General features: G+C 45.7%; 1 protein-coding gene across 15 annotated transcripts in view; it reads right to left on the bottom strand.

The window, feature by feature from the left end:
* BCL11A (BCL11 transcription factor A) overlaps positions 1-17188 on the bottom strand; it is a 98949-nt gene that overhangs the window by 10486 nt on the left and 71275 nt on the right. For 9 of the 15 annotated variants that reach the window (XM_070236323.1, XM_023619061.2, XM_005599967.4 and 6 more), the window contains exon 3: positions 5028-5129. The exons of the other annotated variants lie outside the window; for them this stretch is intronic. In XM_070236323.1, coding sequence (XP_070092424.1) covers positions 5028-5129 — 102 coding nt within the window. The remainder of the gene's footprint in view (positions 1-5027; positions 5130-17188) is intronic. 15 annotated transcript variants of the gene reach the window in all.

Genomic DNA, 17188 nt, shown 5'->3' with positions numbered 1-17188 from the left:
ATGCTAGGGAACCTCAGCAAACATCTTCTGAACTTTCCAGTCTTTCACCAGCTATGGTTTGGGGCATGCCATTTCATCTCTGTGCCTCCATTTCCTCATTTGTTAAGTGAGGGACTTGAACAAGGTGACCTAAGGGAAGCTTTTCTGCTTCCTAAATCCCGTCGTTCTATTTCCCCCCTGGGTGGCAGGTGAACTTTCTAAACAGGCAATCATTTCATAGAGATATCAAAAAAGAGAAGGTCAACTCATTACAATTCTCTATGGCCCCAGAGATGCTTTTAATCTTAGCCTGAAACACACTAATTGTTGATATTGTTAAAAATGAGAAGGTACTCATAAAATAATTCCATGAAAGACAGACTAGCAAGGTCCTCACCTCCTAGCCTGTGTGAGGGTCAGTGAGTCCCAATTCCGGTTCCACAACACCCCACAGGGACTCTCATTTTTACCTCAAGAGATGTTGTAAAATCTCAAAAGAGAAATTGAATTCGGATTTAACCGACAGGCCGTATCAAATCTTTAGGAGTTGTCCCCCAGTCAAACAAATCCAAGTCTAGAGAAGTTAGGAGGAGTGGCTGGTGCCAACTTAAGCAGACACAGCATCCTAGTTTAAGAACAGTTAAAGCAGCCAGCACCATGACGGGCAGCAGGCTGAGAAATGCTACACTGTCCTCCTCCTCATTATTTTGAGAGGCTAACAACGTGAACCAAATTATACAACATCCTGCGCCCTCGGCTGAGCCTCAGCTCCAGTTGAGAAAGAAACAGAAAGATACAGTTCAGCTAGTCAACTCTCTGGCCAGTAGCCAAGCCGTCTGGAGAGGGGCCCTGCTTAAGTCACATTATTTCTCTCTCGCTGAAAAGAACCCGAGAGTGGTAAATGCCACTTTGGCAAAGAGGGGCCAGCTTGACTTCACAATCACTCATTTTGGGAGATAGCTAAATTAAAAAACATATATACACCAAGGGAGTAACTAACAGTTTACCAGTCAACTGCAGCATTAAAAAGGGCACAAATGTTGGTGGGCAAAGGACAAGGATGAGAAAAATAGATAACTTCTCAGGGATTCCAGAAATGACACTCACTGTATAAAACACAAATGAGAAAAACAAACATTAGCCCTTCTTTTAAAACTGGGGTGGGGGGGGCGCCCAGAGGAGTTCCTTAAGGCCACAGCTAGTATTTGTCAGTAACCTTTTAAAAAGGAAAAAATTCACCATGGAGCTAAAGAGAAGGAATGAGGAATTAATCAATTATGATTCCTCCATTTAGCAAGTCAGAAAGAAAAGCTGGCAGGGTCTTCTCAGGAGCCCCAAACACTCGCATTCCAAAGCAAGCCAGCCTCACTCAAGCGCTGGTCTGAACAATAGACTCCCCGCCCTGACCTTGTAATTTACTTTACAATGCATTTATAATCTCACTCAATATATCCCACTCCTGGGTAAATCTCTTTAACAAGATTAGCTGATAAGATACCAAAATTAGGTTTCAAACATTTGCCTAATGTGGAGGGGGGAAAAAAACGGCAGAAAGATTTTGAAAGAAAACGCTGACATTAGTATCACATTATCTGCCTATTTTTGTTTGCCTCCTCTCTTCAAAGGGAAATAAAAAGCATCATTGAGAGTATTTTCATAAATTTGTTGTTGTTGTTGAACAATGACTTGGGTCCTAAATAGACAGGAAAAAAACTATCTGGTTCCGACTACTGTGACCCTCTGTGGCTTTCTCCTTTGCCATTCTAGGACTCTGTGTCATTATCATACATTTAGCCTGACAATCTGAATTGGGTAAGTAAAAAGGAGATTTGTCAGCTGAAGCAAGCCCTTAACTCTTTCATCACTCCAAATGCCTTAAAATCATATTTTACCTTATACTATTCTATTGAAACCCAGGACTGGACCCATAATTAACGATACTGGTTTCGCATGTGCCATGAATGCAGCCATTGATAAATGTGGAACTCTATAGCACTCCAACAAGGACCTTGTCTGCATCCTTTCAAAAAGGCTTAAACGAGAAAAGTCCATTTTATTTTGCTGCCCTTAGCTTCCTAAAATTCTGCTTTCAGAGCCAGTTATGTGATCATGCTACAGTATGTTAGCACTGTGCTGTTACCCTCCCCTCTCTCTCATACAGCAGGTCAGAGAAAATGGCATTTTATCTTATAATGAGCATACAACATACAGTTTTCACTATTGCATTTTAGTATTCCCATCAACTAGATATTCTAGATCATGAGGGCAGCTAGTGTAATCATAATGTCAATGAGAAGGGCTGTTACGATTGAGACTAAAGATTACATGGAAAGAGCCGCTTTGAAACTGGTAATTATTACCAGTCCACTAATAGCAAATGATGCATTACAGTTTCACCATATAATCTGTATTTCACTCAGCTCATGCCAGTGCACCATATTATATTACAGTGCTCACAGATTCTAAATTCCTAAACTGCAGTCATCAATAAATGTGTTACTTGCCATAATTTGTGAAATTACTTTGTTCATAACATCTTTGATGGTTTAGAAAGACTAGAATTGATTTCCTGCGTGGCAAAATTAGGGCTACAATGATTTATTGATGTGTAAAATATAATAATATTCTTCATTTACTCTGATGAAAATCAACTTCTCAATTTGAGAGCCTCATTGGGCATTCACGGGGATTGTTTTGATTTAAAGCAGTAATCTGGGACCTGGCCCTAAGCATGGGAACTCGCATCAAAACGGTTAAAATCAACTACTAGCTCATCTACCAGCTTTCATTTTACTTCATTTTATTGTATGGGGAGACATGACTCCATTTCTAGTTTATCACGTGACTTAAAAGTCACATGATCTGGGCCTCAGGGCTTGTAAAAACAAGGCGGTGTGACACTGGACCCCTGGCTCTACTGTTTGCTAGCTTGTGGCTCTGGGGCAGTTATTTAATTTCTCTGAGCCTTAGGTTTCCTATTTGCAAAATGTGAGAATAAAAAGAGTACCTTAAAGAATTGTCAGGCTCAAATGACAGACGTATATAAAAGCCCTCTGTAAACTATCAGGTCAAACATGAATGTGAGTTTTCATTACTACCAGGCTTGATTAGTTGCCTAGCATGATGACTAACCACATTACACACCCAGAAGGGCTTCAAGGGGAAGGTTGGAATCCAGAATCCAGGCCCTACCCCAGGCCGAGGGGAGGCCCTGGTTAGAGGAAGGCAGGAGAGGGCAATGTGAAGGCCTGTGACCGTGGTCCACCAGCAGGGAGGCTAAGTGCTAAGTGCTAAGTGCTAAGTGCTAAGTGCTCTGAAAGCCAAGCACAGCTGGTTAAGGGAGCTGAGTGGAGTGGGGATAGGCTTTGCTCGAGAGATTTCTGGAATCCCACAACCCGTTTCCACATACCTTGTTCTGGTCACTCCTAAAATGGTCCTGCCAGTATGGGCACCACCAACTAGGCACCCTCCCTTTGCGGGAAGCAGGGGAGAAGACAGGGTTCCGTATCAGGCTCCTAGTTTCCCACCCCTCAAATCAAACTCCCTGCCCTCTGGAGGATCAAGCAGAAGAGAAAGAACTAAACTGTTTGCCAGGCCAGCAGCCCCTGGCCTCTCAACTCCAACCTCCTCTCAACTGCCCCACTCCCTTCCTTGCCTTCCCTCCAAGGATGACTCTGTTCCCACAGCCAAGTGTGGGTCCCAGCACCCCCAGCAAAATGAGGAGAGCTCTCTCCACCCAGTCAGCCAGTAGGGACTCGAAACCTTGAGTCCAATCCCCTGGACTCTACAGTCTGTGACCTAACCCAGGCTTAGGCCCAGCTTGGGGTTGGTAGGGGTAGTGGGGGCAGAGTTGGTGCTTTTAACCCCCTGTACCACCCAGCCCTGAGGACCCAAGAGTTTGTGAAATTCACACAATAACTCTTTGTTACCTAGGATTACCTAGGAGCTAACAAAAATAAACAGCTGGCTTCGAATCTGGCCCCAGGGTGCATGCCCTGCCCTGCAGACACCATTCACAAGATGGTTAGGTCTAATTTACCTCCCATCTGAAAACCAGCCCCCTTTGTGGCCCCAACTCCTGCATCTCGCTCTTCATTATTCTCTTTCCATGACACTTTCTTTTTCTTCTTTCTTTCCATAGCAGGTTATTTTTCATTTACTTTCAAAACAAAAATACTTTCCTTATATAAAAATTAGATGTCACACTTCTTTTTTTCTGGAACCTGCTTTTTTGTGTTTGAGGTGGAATCAACATCCCCCCATCTGACTTTTTAGCCATGCATGACTCATACCATTTATTTCTACATAGAGAAGCAAACTGTATTACCTTCTAAAACAACATCTTTCAAAAACATTCTTATAAACATACAAATCTAAATGTCATATAAAGCTCCCCACTATAAAAGTTGGCTTAAACAAGGAATTGGGTGATGGTAGTGATGGTGATGGTATGGTGCTATCTTTGAATTTCAGCAACAATGCTGTGCAGTTTTCTCTAAAACTAGGAGAAAAACAAGTAGACATGATATATGTATGCACATATATAATATAGCATGTATATATAAAAATATACCATGTTTAAATACACATAAATGCGTATATAACATGCATGAGACATAACTCTGTAGTAACTCTAAACTGACTCGTTTTGGTTCTGGCCTCTGCTAAAGCTGTATGCCATGGAATCAGTCCTAAATAAGGCCATGGGAGTGAATGTCCAGCAATAAAATGGGCCCTGAACACACAGACGTATGCAGTCACCAGCCATGGAGCCAGACAAGACCCTGGGGAGGAGACCCGCAGGGACAAGCTGCTGTCAGCTCCGTGCATCAGTGAGGAAAGACAGAAAAAAATGGAGGGGAAAAAGTCACTGGGGGGCTGAGTGGAGTGGGGTAGCTGGTGCCAAGTGAGTAATGGAATAATATACATGCGGATGCCAATCTATTTTGGAAGTAACTCTTTTCAGTACTTAAAAAGTAAGGGTAATTTCCAGAAACTCTCATCTCTATACACATGGACATTTGTAGAAGAAATAATGCTCAACTTACAAATACCCTGCGGGGCATATTCTGCACTCATCCCAGGCGTGGGGATTAGAGCTCCGTGTGCAGAACGAGGGGAGGAGAGGCCCCTCCAGTGCAGAAGTTTATCTGTGAAAGAAACCCAAAAATAAGCACTAAAGCCATAAACAATGTGCATCGTAAACCACAGGATATCACATTTCAATTCCATTAAAATAGATGAACGTCATTACAACAGCCTTGCAGATAGTTAACAGGCCCAAGGCCTGTATCAAAAGAACAGTGGTGAGTTATTTTCCACAGTTCTGTTTTGTTTTTAATTTTGGTCTTTTTTGACAAAAGGGAAGGGGTTTGTTTTAGGTACGGGAAGGGCGGGTTCTTTGGTTCATTTGCTTGTTTGTTATTGTTTGATTATTGTCTTATAATAATGAGATGTGTAAATAGCAATGGGAAAATTGGCAACATTGCGGGTAGGCTGGTAAAAGGAGGGCATTTATCTGCAAGGCTGGTTTACATGCATACATTTACTTTACTTTATAGACAAGCACAAGCAAAGAAAGAACATACTAATAGGAAATGAGTGGGTTTGTGAATCATTTCTTCTAGAACAGAGTCCCACTCTGCTTTCCTGTCCCACTGCCCCCTCTGCCCATTGCTGTATTTATGACAGTACCTTCAGTAATAGGGAAACCTTAGGCATTTCAGGGACTTGGTTGCACCACACTCTAGAATTGTATCAGTGGGGTACCCCATATAGACAGGGCTTCTTACAACACAAACAGTGGAGAATAAAGATTAGACTTCTGAGGTTAAAATAACTTTGGTCAAGTCCCCACCTTGCCGGTGAGGAATCCTACCATTAAGTGACAAGGAGAGAACCAGCATTCCAATAACAGCAGCACCCCAAGAAAGTGCCCACCTTCTCCATTCTACTAGACTTTGTTGCATGCTGGTGAGGCAAAACGAATTCTCACAATAATAAACATAAATCTAGCAGTAAATCAAGCATTTCTAGCCCTGAGGTTTTTGTGAGAAAGGAAATATTTGGTTTGTGCAACCTGGGGATCATATGGTTTATGTGGTAAGTTCCTAGCTTTTCCAAGTCCACCTTGAGCTAACCAAGCACGGAGACTCAACCTTCTGACAGTGGAGGACAGATGAGGCAGCAGAAGCTTGGTGTGTTCTAGAGGCTTGGAGTTTATGGTGATTGGGGGAGGCCAGAGAGAAGAAAAACAGTCTTTGATGGTGAGTAAACAGAGTATGTTTTCCATTGGCTTAATATTAAGAGCACTTAAAAGTGTTGTTGTTATACTCGAGTATAGCAGGTCTCAAGTGTAAAATACATCCTGTTCTCCTTTATATAGATCACATTGCCAAGAACAGCCGGGGCAGTCGGCACAAGGTTCCCTTTCATGAGGAGCCTGGTGGGTAACAATGGTGTGTTGCTCCTGGAAGCTCTTACGCAGACGCAGAAATCTGTTGTTACCAGGCCTGCAAAGGGAGGCCGCTGTGGAGGTTCCACCTAGCCCGAGACCGTCTCAAAAGGCATGTCCTCCTCCCTGACCCAAAACGAAATAAAAACTACAAAATGAACCAACAAAAGCAGGAAGACGGGACTTAAAAAACAAGTATGTCTTCATCTGACTGTTGAGGTTAAGTGCATGGAGGGTATAGGGGAAAATTAACCACAGATGCAGTCATAGTGTTTTTCAGCAAGAAATCTGAGAATGCATTTTTGCACTTGCTCTCGCCTCAGCTATTTAATAAGTTTGTTTGTTACCAAGACCGAAATCTTTTTCTTAGGAGACTACACAACTGAGATGCCTCTGTGACCCCAGCATAAAAGCAACAAGGTACTTGGACCCTCACATCGGGAGAGTCTGATTTCAAATTCCCTGCCACTTACTCTGGGAAGAGACTTTGAGGAGCCTCAAAAGACCTCCAGCAAGAAATGGGAGAACTGCTCACCTAATCCATGCCTAGCCAACTTGCATGCGTCTCTGCTTGGCAAACCTGTCCACAAACCCAGTGGCCCTCTGCAAGCCCAGCTTCAGAGGCAGCAGCCTTGCCCAGCTCTCCACAGCGCCCGGCCCCGTAGCAAAGTGAGGGCTCATCAAGGAGAGTTCCAGTTTCTGGCATTGGTTTTGGTTTTGTTTTTTGAGTTGTAAAATAGCTAAGAGATCGTCAAGTCTATGCCTTCATTTTACAGACGGGGAAACTGAGGCCTTGAGAAATTAAGTGACTGGCCCACAGCTGTACCGATGGTTAACCACAAAGCAAAGATCAGAATTAGTCTCCTGACTCCCACCCAGTCCAGTGCTCTTTCCTGGGATATTCCTCTCTCTCCTCCCCTCTGCTGCTCTCGTACTGGTCCTCACCACCCGAGAAGTACCAGCGAGGAGGGTTCTCGGTCTCCTGACCCATTAGGAGAAACCACCTCTCTCTCTTAACAACTCCTTGGGGCAGCATCCAGCCCAGAGGTGTTGAGTGGGCCTTTCACAAGGTCCAAATGAACTGACTCGGTTTCAAAATTGGAAAACCACACCTGTCACCCCCACTGTTTTCACCCTCTACCTCTGCTTCCCCCCAGAGAATTAGCCAGCTGAAGAGAAACAAAGCATTCCTGTCAGCCTAACAAGCCACCGACATCGTGTGTGTGAGACAGCCTCATACTTGCACTTCTCTTCCTCCAGGAAGAGGGTCGGTCAAAGCAGAGGCAACGGGGAACCCCAGCTGACTGTGCTGCCTCTCCCACGGAACGCGTCCACAGCATTCTCCTTGGTAAGTGGAACTGACATTCCCACAGGAACTGGAAATGCTAAATTGTTAATAGCCTCCCTAGTGTTTAACTTCTTGCTATGATGCTTTCAATTATTTCATCACTGTTTAGGCAGGGTAAAGTCTCACATTTAATGTTTCTAAGCCATCACACTCAAGGACCAGCTCTGCCTTTCCAGGCCGCCCCTGGTTGAGGGCCTCTTCTGCTCCCACCCGTGTTTTCATTCTCCCCAGGGAGAGTCGGGTGACTGCCTGGGAAGTGGGGGTTCCAGCTATGATCTCTTTATTTCCCTGGTGGAATACTCTTAGGGCGGTGGTTCTCAAAGGGCACGCCCAGGCCCAGCACCAGCATCACCTGGGAGCTCGCCGGAAATGTAAATTCCCAGGCCCTACCTCAGACTCACTGAATCAGAAACTGGGTGCAGGGAGAGTAGGGAAGCAGGCTGTGTTTAACAAGCCCTCCAGGTGATTCAATGCACAATCCAGTTTAATAAGCGCCATCTTAAGGTAAGGAGAGGCATGGAAGCCAGAAGCTTTGATGTTTCCCCGGCAGAGCTCCAGAATGGCTACGAGGCTGTCATCCCTTCCGTCTGGGACTCACTTCCTTTAGGACTAGAACAGTCAAAAACAGAGAAAGCTTAAGGAATTCCTAAGGATCCCTCCATGTGGAATCGAGGTTCTACCCCCACTCACTGACAGGAGAGGAAACAGGCCCAGGCTCTCCATCAAGCAGGGAACCCTCCTGGCATAGGACAGCATCCAAACCAGCTTATGCGAGGCAGGTGGTGTCCTCGCCGCTTCCATAAAAGCTGAAAGGTTTGAGAAGGCAGCTGTGGCTCACGGCACGGATGGAGCGAGAACCGGACTTCTGTTTCCCTTTCCGGACTGTCAAATGTGACATGTTGCCCTCTTCTGAATCAATCTCTTTTCAAATGCCTTGCACTCCTCTGGTGAAAGGTGTTTAACCTGTTCTGTTTCATAAAGGTCTCTCTAGACCCAGCGTCTCCATTTCCACTCGGGGCCTCAGAAATGCCTCACGCACTAGTAGGTTGCAAAGCTTCCTTATGGCTGAACAAAAAACAAGGAATCTTATTTTTCAGGTCTCATTAAAAATCTTCAGTAAATTGGGAATGGCTTTGATTTAATGTTAGACATTGGCCACTTCACATTTCTGTATGTATTGGGTACCACCTTTCGATGCAGAGCTCTGTAAGCCCGGTGGAATGTCCCTGAAATTTAAGGTCATTAAATCAAGTTTTAGGTTTCCTCAAGAACATCTCCAGAATTCCTTTACTATTGACATTCTATTTGTTTCTGAAACCAATCACTGGGTGTGTAATACAGCCACATTACTGTCCACTAATCAACAAGTAATACTGTTGACTTACAAATGTGCCAAAACAGCTAACCACAAAGCATCACTTCCGACACACTTAATGACTGACTACTCCAGGTGCCTGACTTTTATCAGGTACTAAAACCCCAGGCCTCTCCAGAGAAGTACATAGATGTATAGATGTTTGTCGTTCACTAAAATACATATGTATACATATATATTTTTTTCATAAACATATTTTCAGACAACTTCCCTGTTTTTCCAACGTGACAGGACACAAAAGAAGTCAAGCCGTCCCCGAGTGGAATGGCTACCTTGTGAAACAGTGACCTCTCTTTCACCTTGGGTCTTCAAGAAGGGAATGGATAACAACCCACCATGACTGGGAGGGATCTCTGTACCGGTGACCAGCAGAGCGGCCAAAATAAAGGACCCTTACAGTCCCTTCCAGCTCCAAGATTCTCAAGTGGCCCCCCTGCCCAGCCAGTAGCCAACTTCTAGACTACACTTGCATCCTGAGAGTTTGTGAAGTTCCCTGAATGAACCAATTCCAGTTCTATCAATATTACTGGATCCAAATCACAAAAATAACTACAGGGCTGCGAGTCCAGGCTGGAGGCTTCTTTATCCAACCCCAAAGCCACTCCACTGAATGTCCTTCTAGCTCTTGACCCTCCGTTTACGACAGAGACCAGCTCTTCTCTCTCAGATTCTGTGACTTCCCAGAGTATTAGAGAGCAAACATTAGCTGCGCCTGTGTCTTGAGTCCTGTCAATCTGAACTGACAATGTGCCAGCTCTACCGTCACCAACAGACTTCTTAATTAACCTTCTGATATTGTCAAAATCGCATTCCCTTTCGTTCTAGAAGTGAGCATTTACATGAGCATTTTTGCCATCGCTGCTTTTTTTACTAGCTAAGGTTTTACTGAATTGCAATGCTCTTTAAAAAGTATGTCCTGTACAAATGAATGCAAGCAAGAATTCTAGAGACATCACACTGCAGAATTCCTTTGCTACACCTTGCTCGTGGTCCTTCTATTCCCGGGTACTTCATCAGTGATTTAATTTCAATCACCCATTTAAAAGCCCTTTTTCTTTTTTTTGACCAATTCTATCCTCAGAGCCTTAATTATCTGAACAACAGGTTACTACCTTCACCTTCTCAGAGTTCTCATCCTAGGCATTCGCTCTATGAGAGGGGAGGGAGAGACGACATCCTTCATGCCCCTTTATCTATAAAAATGCAAAAAATGCAAGCCACCAATCTGTCAGGCCTAAACAAAATTTTCTGCAATCTGTGTCTTTAACATAAGCAAAGCATATAATTCAAAAAAAGAGAGCTTGCTTTTCTGAAGAATAACTAAGCCAAAGACATTGTGTTTCATCTTTGTGTTGAAATGCAGATTTCCCACTAAAAAGGCAAATCTTTCATTTCAAAAGGTTGAATAGGATGGTACTTAAAAAAAGAATTCCAGCTGGTTAAATTTAGGATGTTGAAAAAAGTTCACTCCAATAATATTCTTTGGCTCTGGGCCCAAAGTATTTTCACTTGATGGTGAATTAGATAAATTTTTATTACACTTTAAGCTTTTGCCTTAGAATGGTAGAACTTATCGAGGAGACTACAAGGGCCGCTGCATGAAAAGACAAATTGTCTTAGGACAATTTTTTTTTCCTTTGTTTAACTGTGTACCTCACTATGCCAAACTTGTGTACCCAGGATAAATTCCATTCATTCATTCTTTCCTGCATTCATTCAACAACTATTTACCAAGTACCCATAATGCCTAAAGCAATGGGCTAGCCTCTGTGGGTAACACAAAGAAAACTCAGACACTTCCATACAGGAGCTTTCATCCGGAAGAGAAAGAACATAGGGCCTGGACAGAAATCGCTCTACTCCAAAGCAGAAAGTGTGTCATGAGAGAAGTACAGATAAACTGCTATGGCAATTCAAAGGAAGAAAAACGACTTCCACTGGGAAAGGAGGAGAGCGGCCTTAGGGAAGAGGTAACTTAGGAAGTGGACCTAGAGAGCTAAGAGGAAGGACTTTACGGACAACAAAAAAAGCAGGTATACAGATGCTCAGAGAGAAGCAAAACCCAAGGTGTGCACAGAGCAAACAGGGCCCAACAGGTACGTACATTTAAATCAAAATATTGTACACTGATTCATTTGATTGATAACAGAGGATATGGTCATCGAAATAAACCTCTGAGGACTTCTTCGAAGTCTTCAGCTTTCACGACTTCACATTTTGTTAAAATCAGGGACACAGCCATGTGGACTCTTGTGAAACCCTTTATGAAAGTTCATCTGTCCTGTTTTGTTTTCCCCCCACCTTTTTTTTCCCCCAATGAATGGTGGGTGGTCTCCAAAGGCAGAATTCCCTGTGTTTTATTCCTCTGAGTCAGACAAACGAGTGTTGATAGCCATGTTCTTCTCTGCAATACTGCCTCCCTGGCTTAAATGATCTATTTCAGGTGTATCATTGCCAGTTTAAGATGGGCTTGTACTTGCTGACACATTTTCAACAAATGTCTGTGCGAGAAATGTGGAGATCTTCCTACACTGCTTTGTCTCTTCAATTATCAACTTGACCTTCCCTCCAAATTTCCCCTCTTTCTTCTCTTCAAAGCCACGGCGAGGGCGGAGGAAACCTCACTCCTGCTCTGAGTTCTTTGAGGATTTTGTTTGTGTGTGGTGGGGTGTGATTGAGTGTGTGTGTGTGTGCACAGGCTTGCTTCTACCTGAAGTATTTTTCAGGTTATTTGGGGGAATTTGGGAGCTCCTTTTGAAGATGCCCTTGCCCAATGCGTCCCCCCAGGAGTCCCACTGAACCTCACTTTCCACATTCTTTTCTTCCTTTAGGACGTCGTCAGGGGCTCATTCCTCTGCAGAGACTGCTGGAACAGAGTCAGGAATCTAGGTTCTTTAGTCCCAACTCTGCCACTCACCAGCTGTGCGTGACCTTGAGTAAATCCCTTCCCCTTCCGGCCCTAAGTTTTCCATCTTTAAAAAGAGAAGCCTGGATTAGACGGATGACTTCTGTCTCCTGTTCCCCATGCCAGTCAGAGCCTGCTGGAGACCAGACCTAGGGAAAGGTCTTGAGTGCAGTTAAGAGACCTACTCTGGGCCATCCTAGAAGCTGGCCAAGACGGGCCTGTGCCCCTTGTGACCTTGCAGAGATTAGGAGGAACCTCCAGGCTGGTGTGGCCTCGGTCCAGCCCCCAGGTTAACTCTTAGACTCAGAGAGTAACCTAGTGATGGATTTCAAGCTCCTGGGGCACAGTCTTGCAATGCTCACCTGTCTGAGCTTCAAGGAGGAAACCTAGATGGGTCTTGAGCCAAAGAGACTGAAGGTCAGAGAGAACCAGGAAGAAACATCCCACAAACTCAGGCTAAATGTCAAGGGAAAAGGTCTGTCTCTGCCGCCCGTGCCAGAAGGTCAGAGGCAAAGCTTGGCCTCATGCCAGAGCCTGGCACCCATGGCTCATGAGGGCACACACAGGACTCTAAGAAAAGCCAGAGTACTCTCCCAGCCACCTCAAACCAAGGAGGCAAGGCCCCAGCATCCTGTGGTCCCTGCCCTCAACCAACATGAGGGGTTCCTGGAAAGCCATGTGTAAAATGGATTTCTGTAAACTGAATCACATTTGCGAACCGACATAATTTCAGAGATGTTTCATCGCCCTTCCAGGCTCATCGAAAATTGGCAGGGCTTCTAACATTTTACCTTTTAAGTGCTTCTTCCTCCACCCCCTCCCCAACCTCTCTGTCAAGTAGTTAATGATCTGTAAACAAACACTTTAAATTCAGTGGGGGAGCTCACTATTTAAAGGAACCCTGTGGCGAAACCTTTTGAAAAGTTAACAATCTTTCTGTAATGTGAAAAATCACCCTCTAATTTATCAGTTTCCATTGATGAGATTTTTGTGTGTATTGGGCTTTCTTAAGGTAGGGCTCAACGGCAATACCTTTATGGTTAGAAGAAGAGGTGAGTGATGAAAGAAGCTGCCCCGATGCATTTCTTTCACCCAAATTGTGCAGCCTCACACTAATATATTCGAAGACACCACTCACACCTCCCTACCCCACCTGAGAAATGAAGAGAAGGATGGAAAATCATAGTCCCAGACACCTGGAAAGCCTCGAAAACCACACTTGAGTTTCTCCCGATTTAAGTATTAGATGCCTGAGGAGGGTAAAACGAGCATTTTCAACTGAGGGGAGGAAGAGGCATTTGGGCTACAGAGATGGATCCAAGGAGACTGACCATTTGCCTAGCAAACGTTTAATTCTGATAACACCAGCCAGGGCAGAGAAGGACTTGTCTATCAAAGCCAACAGAACACGCAACTCCCAAATTACTCTGAAGAGGCCACCCGAGCATTTTTATCTGTGTCAACTCACAACGAATGTCATTTATGCCTCTATATCACCATTTTCACCAGTCTCGGGAAAATGCCAGAATAAGCTTAAGAAAACCATGCTTAGCACTTATGAGACCCTTGATGTTTTCAGGAGTTCTTGGGCACTGTGGAAGAAGAAGTCGGCGGGGTGGGGCAGTGGCAGTGTCCCCCCAGCTGGAGGGACAGGGGAGGGGAGAGGCATGGTTGGAAGATGAGAGCAGGCCCAGGCTGCACTGCCGCCCAGCCAGCTGGAGAGTTTTCTGGTCTTATCTTCCAGGACTGATCTGTGCAACCCTTCAACGGAATTGGGGCCCAGGAAGAATGGGCAGCCCAGGAAGGCTCTGTCAGACCTACAAGCCTGGCCCTTCTTAAGGACGTGTGTCCTGGGCTCTGTGCAGGGCTTTACCTTCTTCCTGAAGCGCACTCCTCACATTCCGGCCCCAAGAAATCCTGTGGGATGAGGGAAGGTATTATCCTCACCTCCCCAGAGAGGAAATGAAGATCTCAGAAGCCTCCTGCTGCAGGTCTTGAGGGCAGGGCTGGAACTCAGAGTCCTGCCCACCTTGGTGGGGCCTAAGCTTTGCCCCTCGTCACCACTCACCTCAGGAGCCCTCAAGGTGGGCCAAGGGAGAGTGTATTATCTGGGCACTAGTCTTACAGGCAATCACTTGCCTTCCTGAGACTATAAAGGGGTATGTGTGTGTTGGAGAAAGTGAGGAAGGCACACTCCACAGGCCTAATGCTCTGTGACAATCTTGGCCCGGAGATTCTTAGAACCAGAATTGGCCATACTCCAGAATTAAAACTTATTATGTCCTATGGTTAACGAAGAACTGCTTGGAAATTATGAGAACTAATTTAAGGCTTCAAAGCTCTACAAATGAAAAAGAAAATGGTCTAGCAGGTCAGGCTCTGACATTTCTTCAGGAACAAAACTAGGCTGCCCTCTCGCCTGAGGTGAGATTCAATCAAGGAGGGTTCTGGTGCTGAGAGGCCAGGCCTCGTCCCATGGCAGCGAGTTCTTCTTTCAGAAACAGGCCTCTGCCCGCCCACAAGCTCCTCCAACTCTGCTACCCTCTCCTCGGTCTCTCAGCACCTTCCCTCCTCCCAGGCACAGAGCAGCGGCGCTCCAAGCTCCAGCCTCAGCCCTAACCTCTCTGACAGAGTTCCACAGAACAAAGGAGGGGCAGACACAGCCTGTTTATTTGAGGCCTATTTTCTTGGCTTCATAGTTATTTTCCTGGCTCTTTACCCAATTTCTAATCCTTCATTTATATCACTGGCCAACCTGGAAAGAATTTCCTGAATAAAAAAAGCGATGCCCACATGTATAATCTGCAACCATTCAAAAGGCCCCAGTCCAGCCACAGGGTGGGCGCTGCTGGCTGTTCTCAAGTCTACTAATTCTGTTGATTCAACAGGGGTAAGACCCGAAGTTATGAGACAACTCCAAGCTCCTCAAACCAAGAAGGCACCATCTCAACTCCATTTTACCCACTGAATAGGTCCACTTGGGAACTCAGCTTGTGGAGACCTAGCCTCTCCGGGTCAAGGGGCCACGATCCTGCTTTCCCTTTTCCATAGGCATCAAGGTGGTGGGGGGGTGGGCGTGCTAAAGGGACCCCACACCACAGGGGACAACCCAGGATCATTTTTTATTTTGAATCTCTCTAAGATTCAATGAGATTCTTTATTGTGAATCTCATTCCCTGGGAAATGAGGTCTGGGAGGGTTAGCATTCCCCGCTATACTCTGTTTCCATGCAGGCCCAACCGTGAAACTGACCTGGAGCCACCAATGTCAAGATGTCTTATGTCTACTAGGAATGAGAGGCACTCCACTCTCCCTAACAAGCCCCTCAGGCTGAAATCCTTTTGCTTCCAGAGCCTCAACTTTTGACTTCTGGGTAGAAAGCCCCCTCTGTCAGTGTCCCACAGATCTCGGCCGCCATGGCGCTCAAACCCTGTCAGGCGGTGGGGAGCGTGGACAGCAGGGCTGACGCGCTTTCAAAGAGGCCGACCAGGCAAGAACCGTCCTGTACTCCTGCCCCGGCTCTAACGCAATAAAATGTCTTTTATCAGTGTAATTCAAGGCAAAGAGTCAAGGGTCTGTCACCATTTTAAAGAGGCTTATTACATGGCCACAAAAATTTGCCTCAGGCTCAAACCTGGCATGTAAGGTATCAGCGTGGGACAGGTTCTTTTGATTTGATTTTATTTTCTTACAAAATCTGAAAATGAAATGCTTCTGTCCCTCCCTTCCACCAACCATTTTTTGATTTATAAGGAGAAGGAAAGAAATCTGAAGTTGACAGGTTGGGACAACTCCACTCAGCTTTCTCACTCAAAAGCTGCTTTTGTTAAACCATACTTTGCATTTATGGCCTGCGGCTCTTGGCTGACTCTGGAGGCTCCTCCAGTGCGGGGCAGGCTGTGGACTTTCTCGGGAGGAGGCCCCACTGAGATTACTGCCCCCCTGAACCCAGGAGGGTGGGGGCACACTGTAGCTCAGGGGGCTGGGAGCACAAAGGCCCCTGGTTAGACAATGGAAGGGACAGCAAAGGATATGCCACTCTTCTGTCCTCAGCTCCACACTACATCTCTCCAGGGCTCCATGCGATCATCATTTATCTACCACCACTGGTTCCCCAACTAAAGTCTAAGCCTTCTGAGAACCAAGACTGTACTGTCTACCTCTCATCGCCCGGCATCTTCTAGGCACAGAAGAGGCCCTCAACAAACACTCAGAAATCTAGCGCTGTTCAGTGGCCTTCTCTTCCTGTTCAAGAGCCACTCTAAACGACCGGGCTAGAAGGAGCTGCTATGGAGCCACAGTGACCAGGAGAACCTTCCCTTCCCGAAGTCACTGAGGTCTCTCCAGTAAATGATTCACTAAGCAAGGAGTCTCCAGATCAGCCTTGACCCAGGAGATGATTACAGCCCCTTGAAAGTGGCTGCTGGCCTATCGGTTCACTGTACAATTTTGGCAATCTGTAATTGCATATTTACTCAATGGTTGTTATGGACAATCGGGTTAATAATTTACTCTCCAAATGGTGTGTAATTACACAGTTAGAAGAGTTACAATAGATGTCAAATTTCTTTAAGACTTCTGATGAATTGGTCCAAATTACCTAGTCTGGGTCCCTTTCCTCTCCCTCTCTCAATTGTTTTTAGCAATCTCCCAGACTTTCCTCTATTCTCAGCCCCCTACCTACACCCCCATCTTTCTGCCCCGAAAGAACAGTGTGAAGTCCTTCAGTTAAATAATCCTATCTAGAACCCATAGTTTTGTTCCACTAAAAGGGCTTAAAAATAAGGCTAGGAAGCGAGCCATGGAAGGTGGCTAGATGATTTCATCTGCCTCCCTGCCTCCGATGCAGGAGGCCACCTGCAGCAACCCACACCTCATCGCCCAAGTTGCACCAGATTCTGGCACAGCCCAGCGGAGGCCCAGGGAAGACAGAACGCAAAGCCCTGGTGTGCCTTAGGAGGCCAGGGCTTCCCAGCCAAATGCTGGCAAGCACCTGGAATGTGAAACTGTGGCCACAGGCTTAGGAGACAACTGGGCAGATTCCCTTCCCACCCAGAGCCCCTGACCAAGCCCAGGCCTCCACCTCTGCTCGGGACATGCTGGAGGGTATGCAGAAACAGGTACACC

Source organism: Equus caballus, chromosome 15, assembly GCF_041296265.1.
Source record: "Equus caballus isolate H_3958 breed thoroughbred chromosome 15, TB-T2T, whole genome shotgun sequence".
NCBI lineage: Eukaryota > Metazoa > Chordata > Mammalia > Perissodactyla > Equidae > Equus > Equus caballus.
This window is presented reverse-complemented; position numbering and strand designations above follow the sequence as displayed.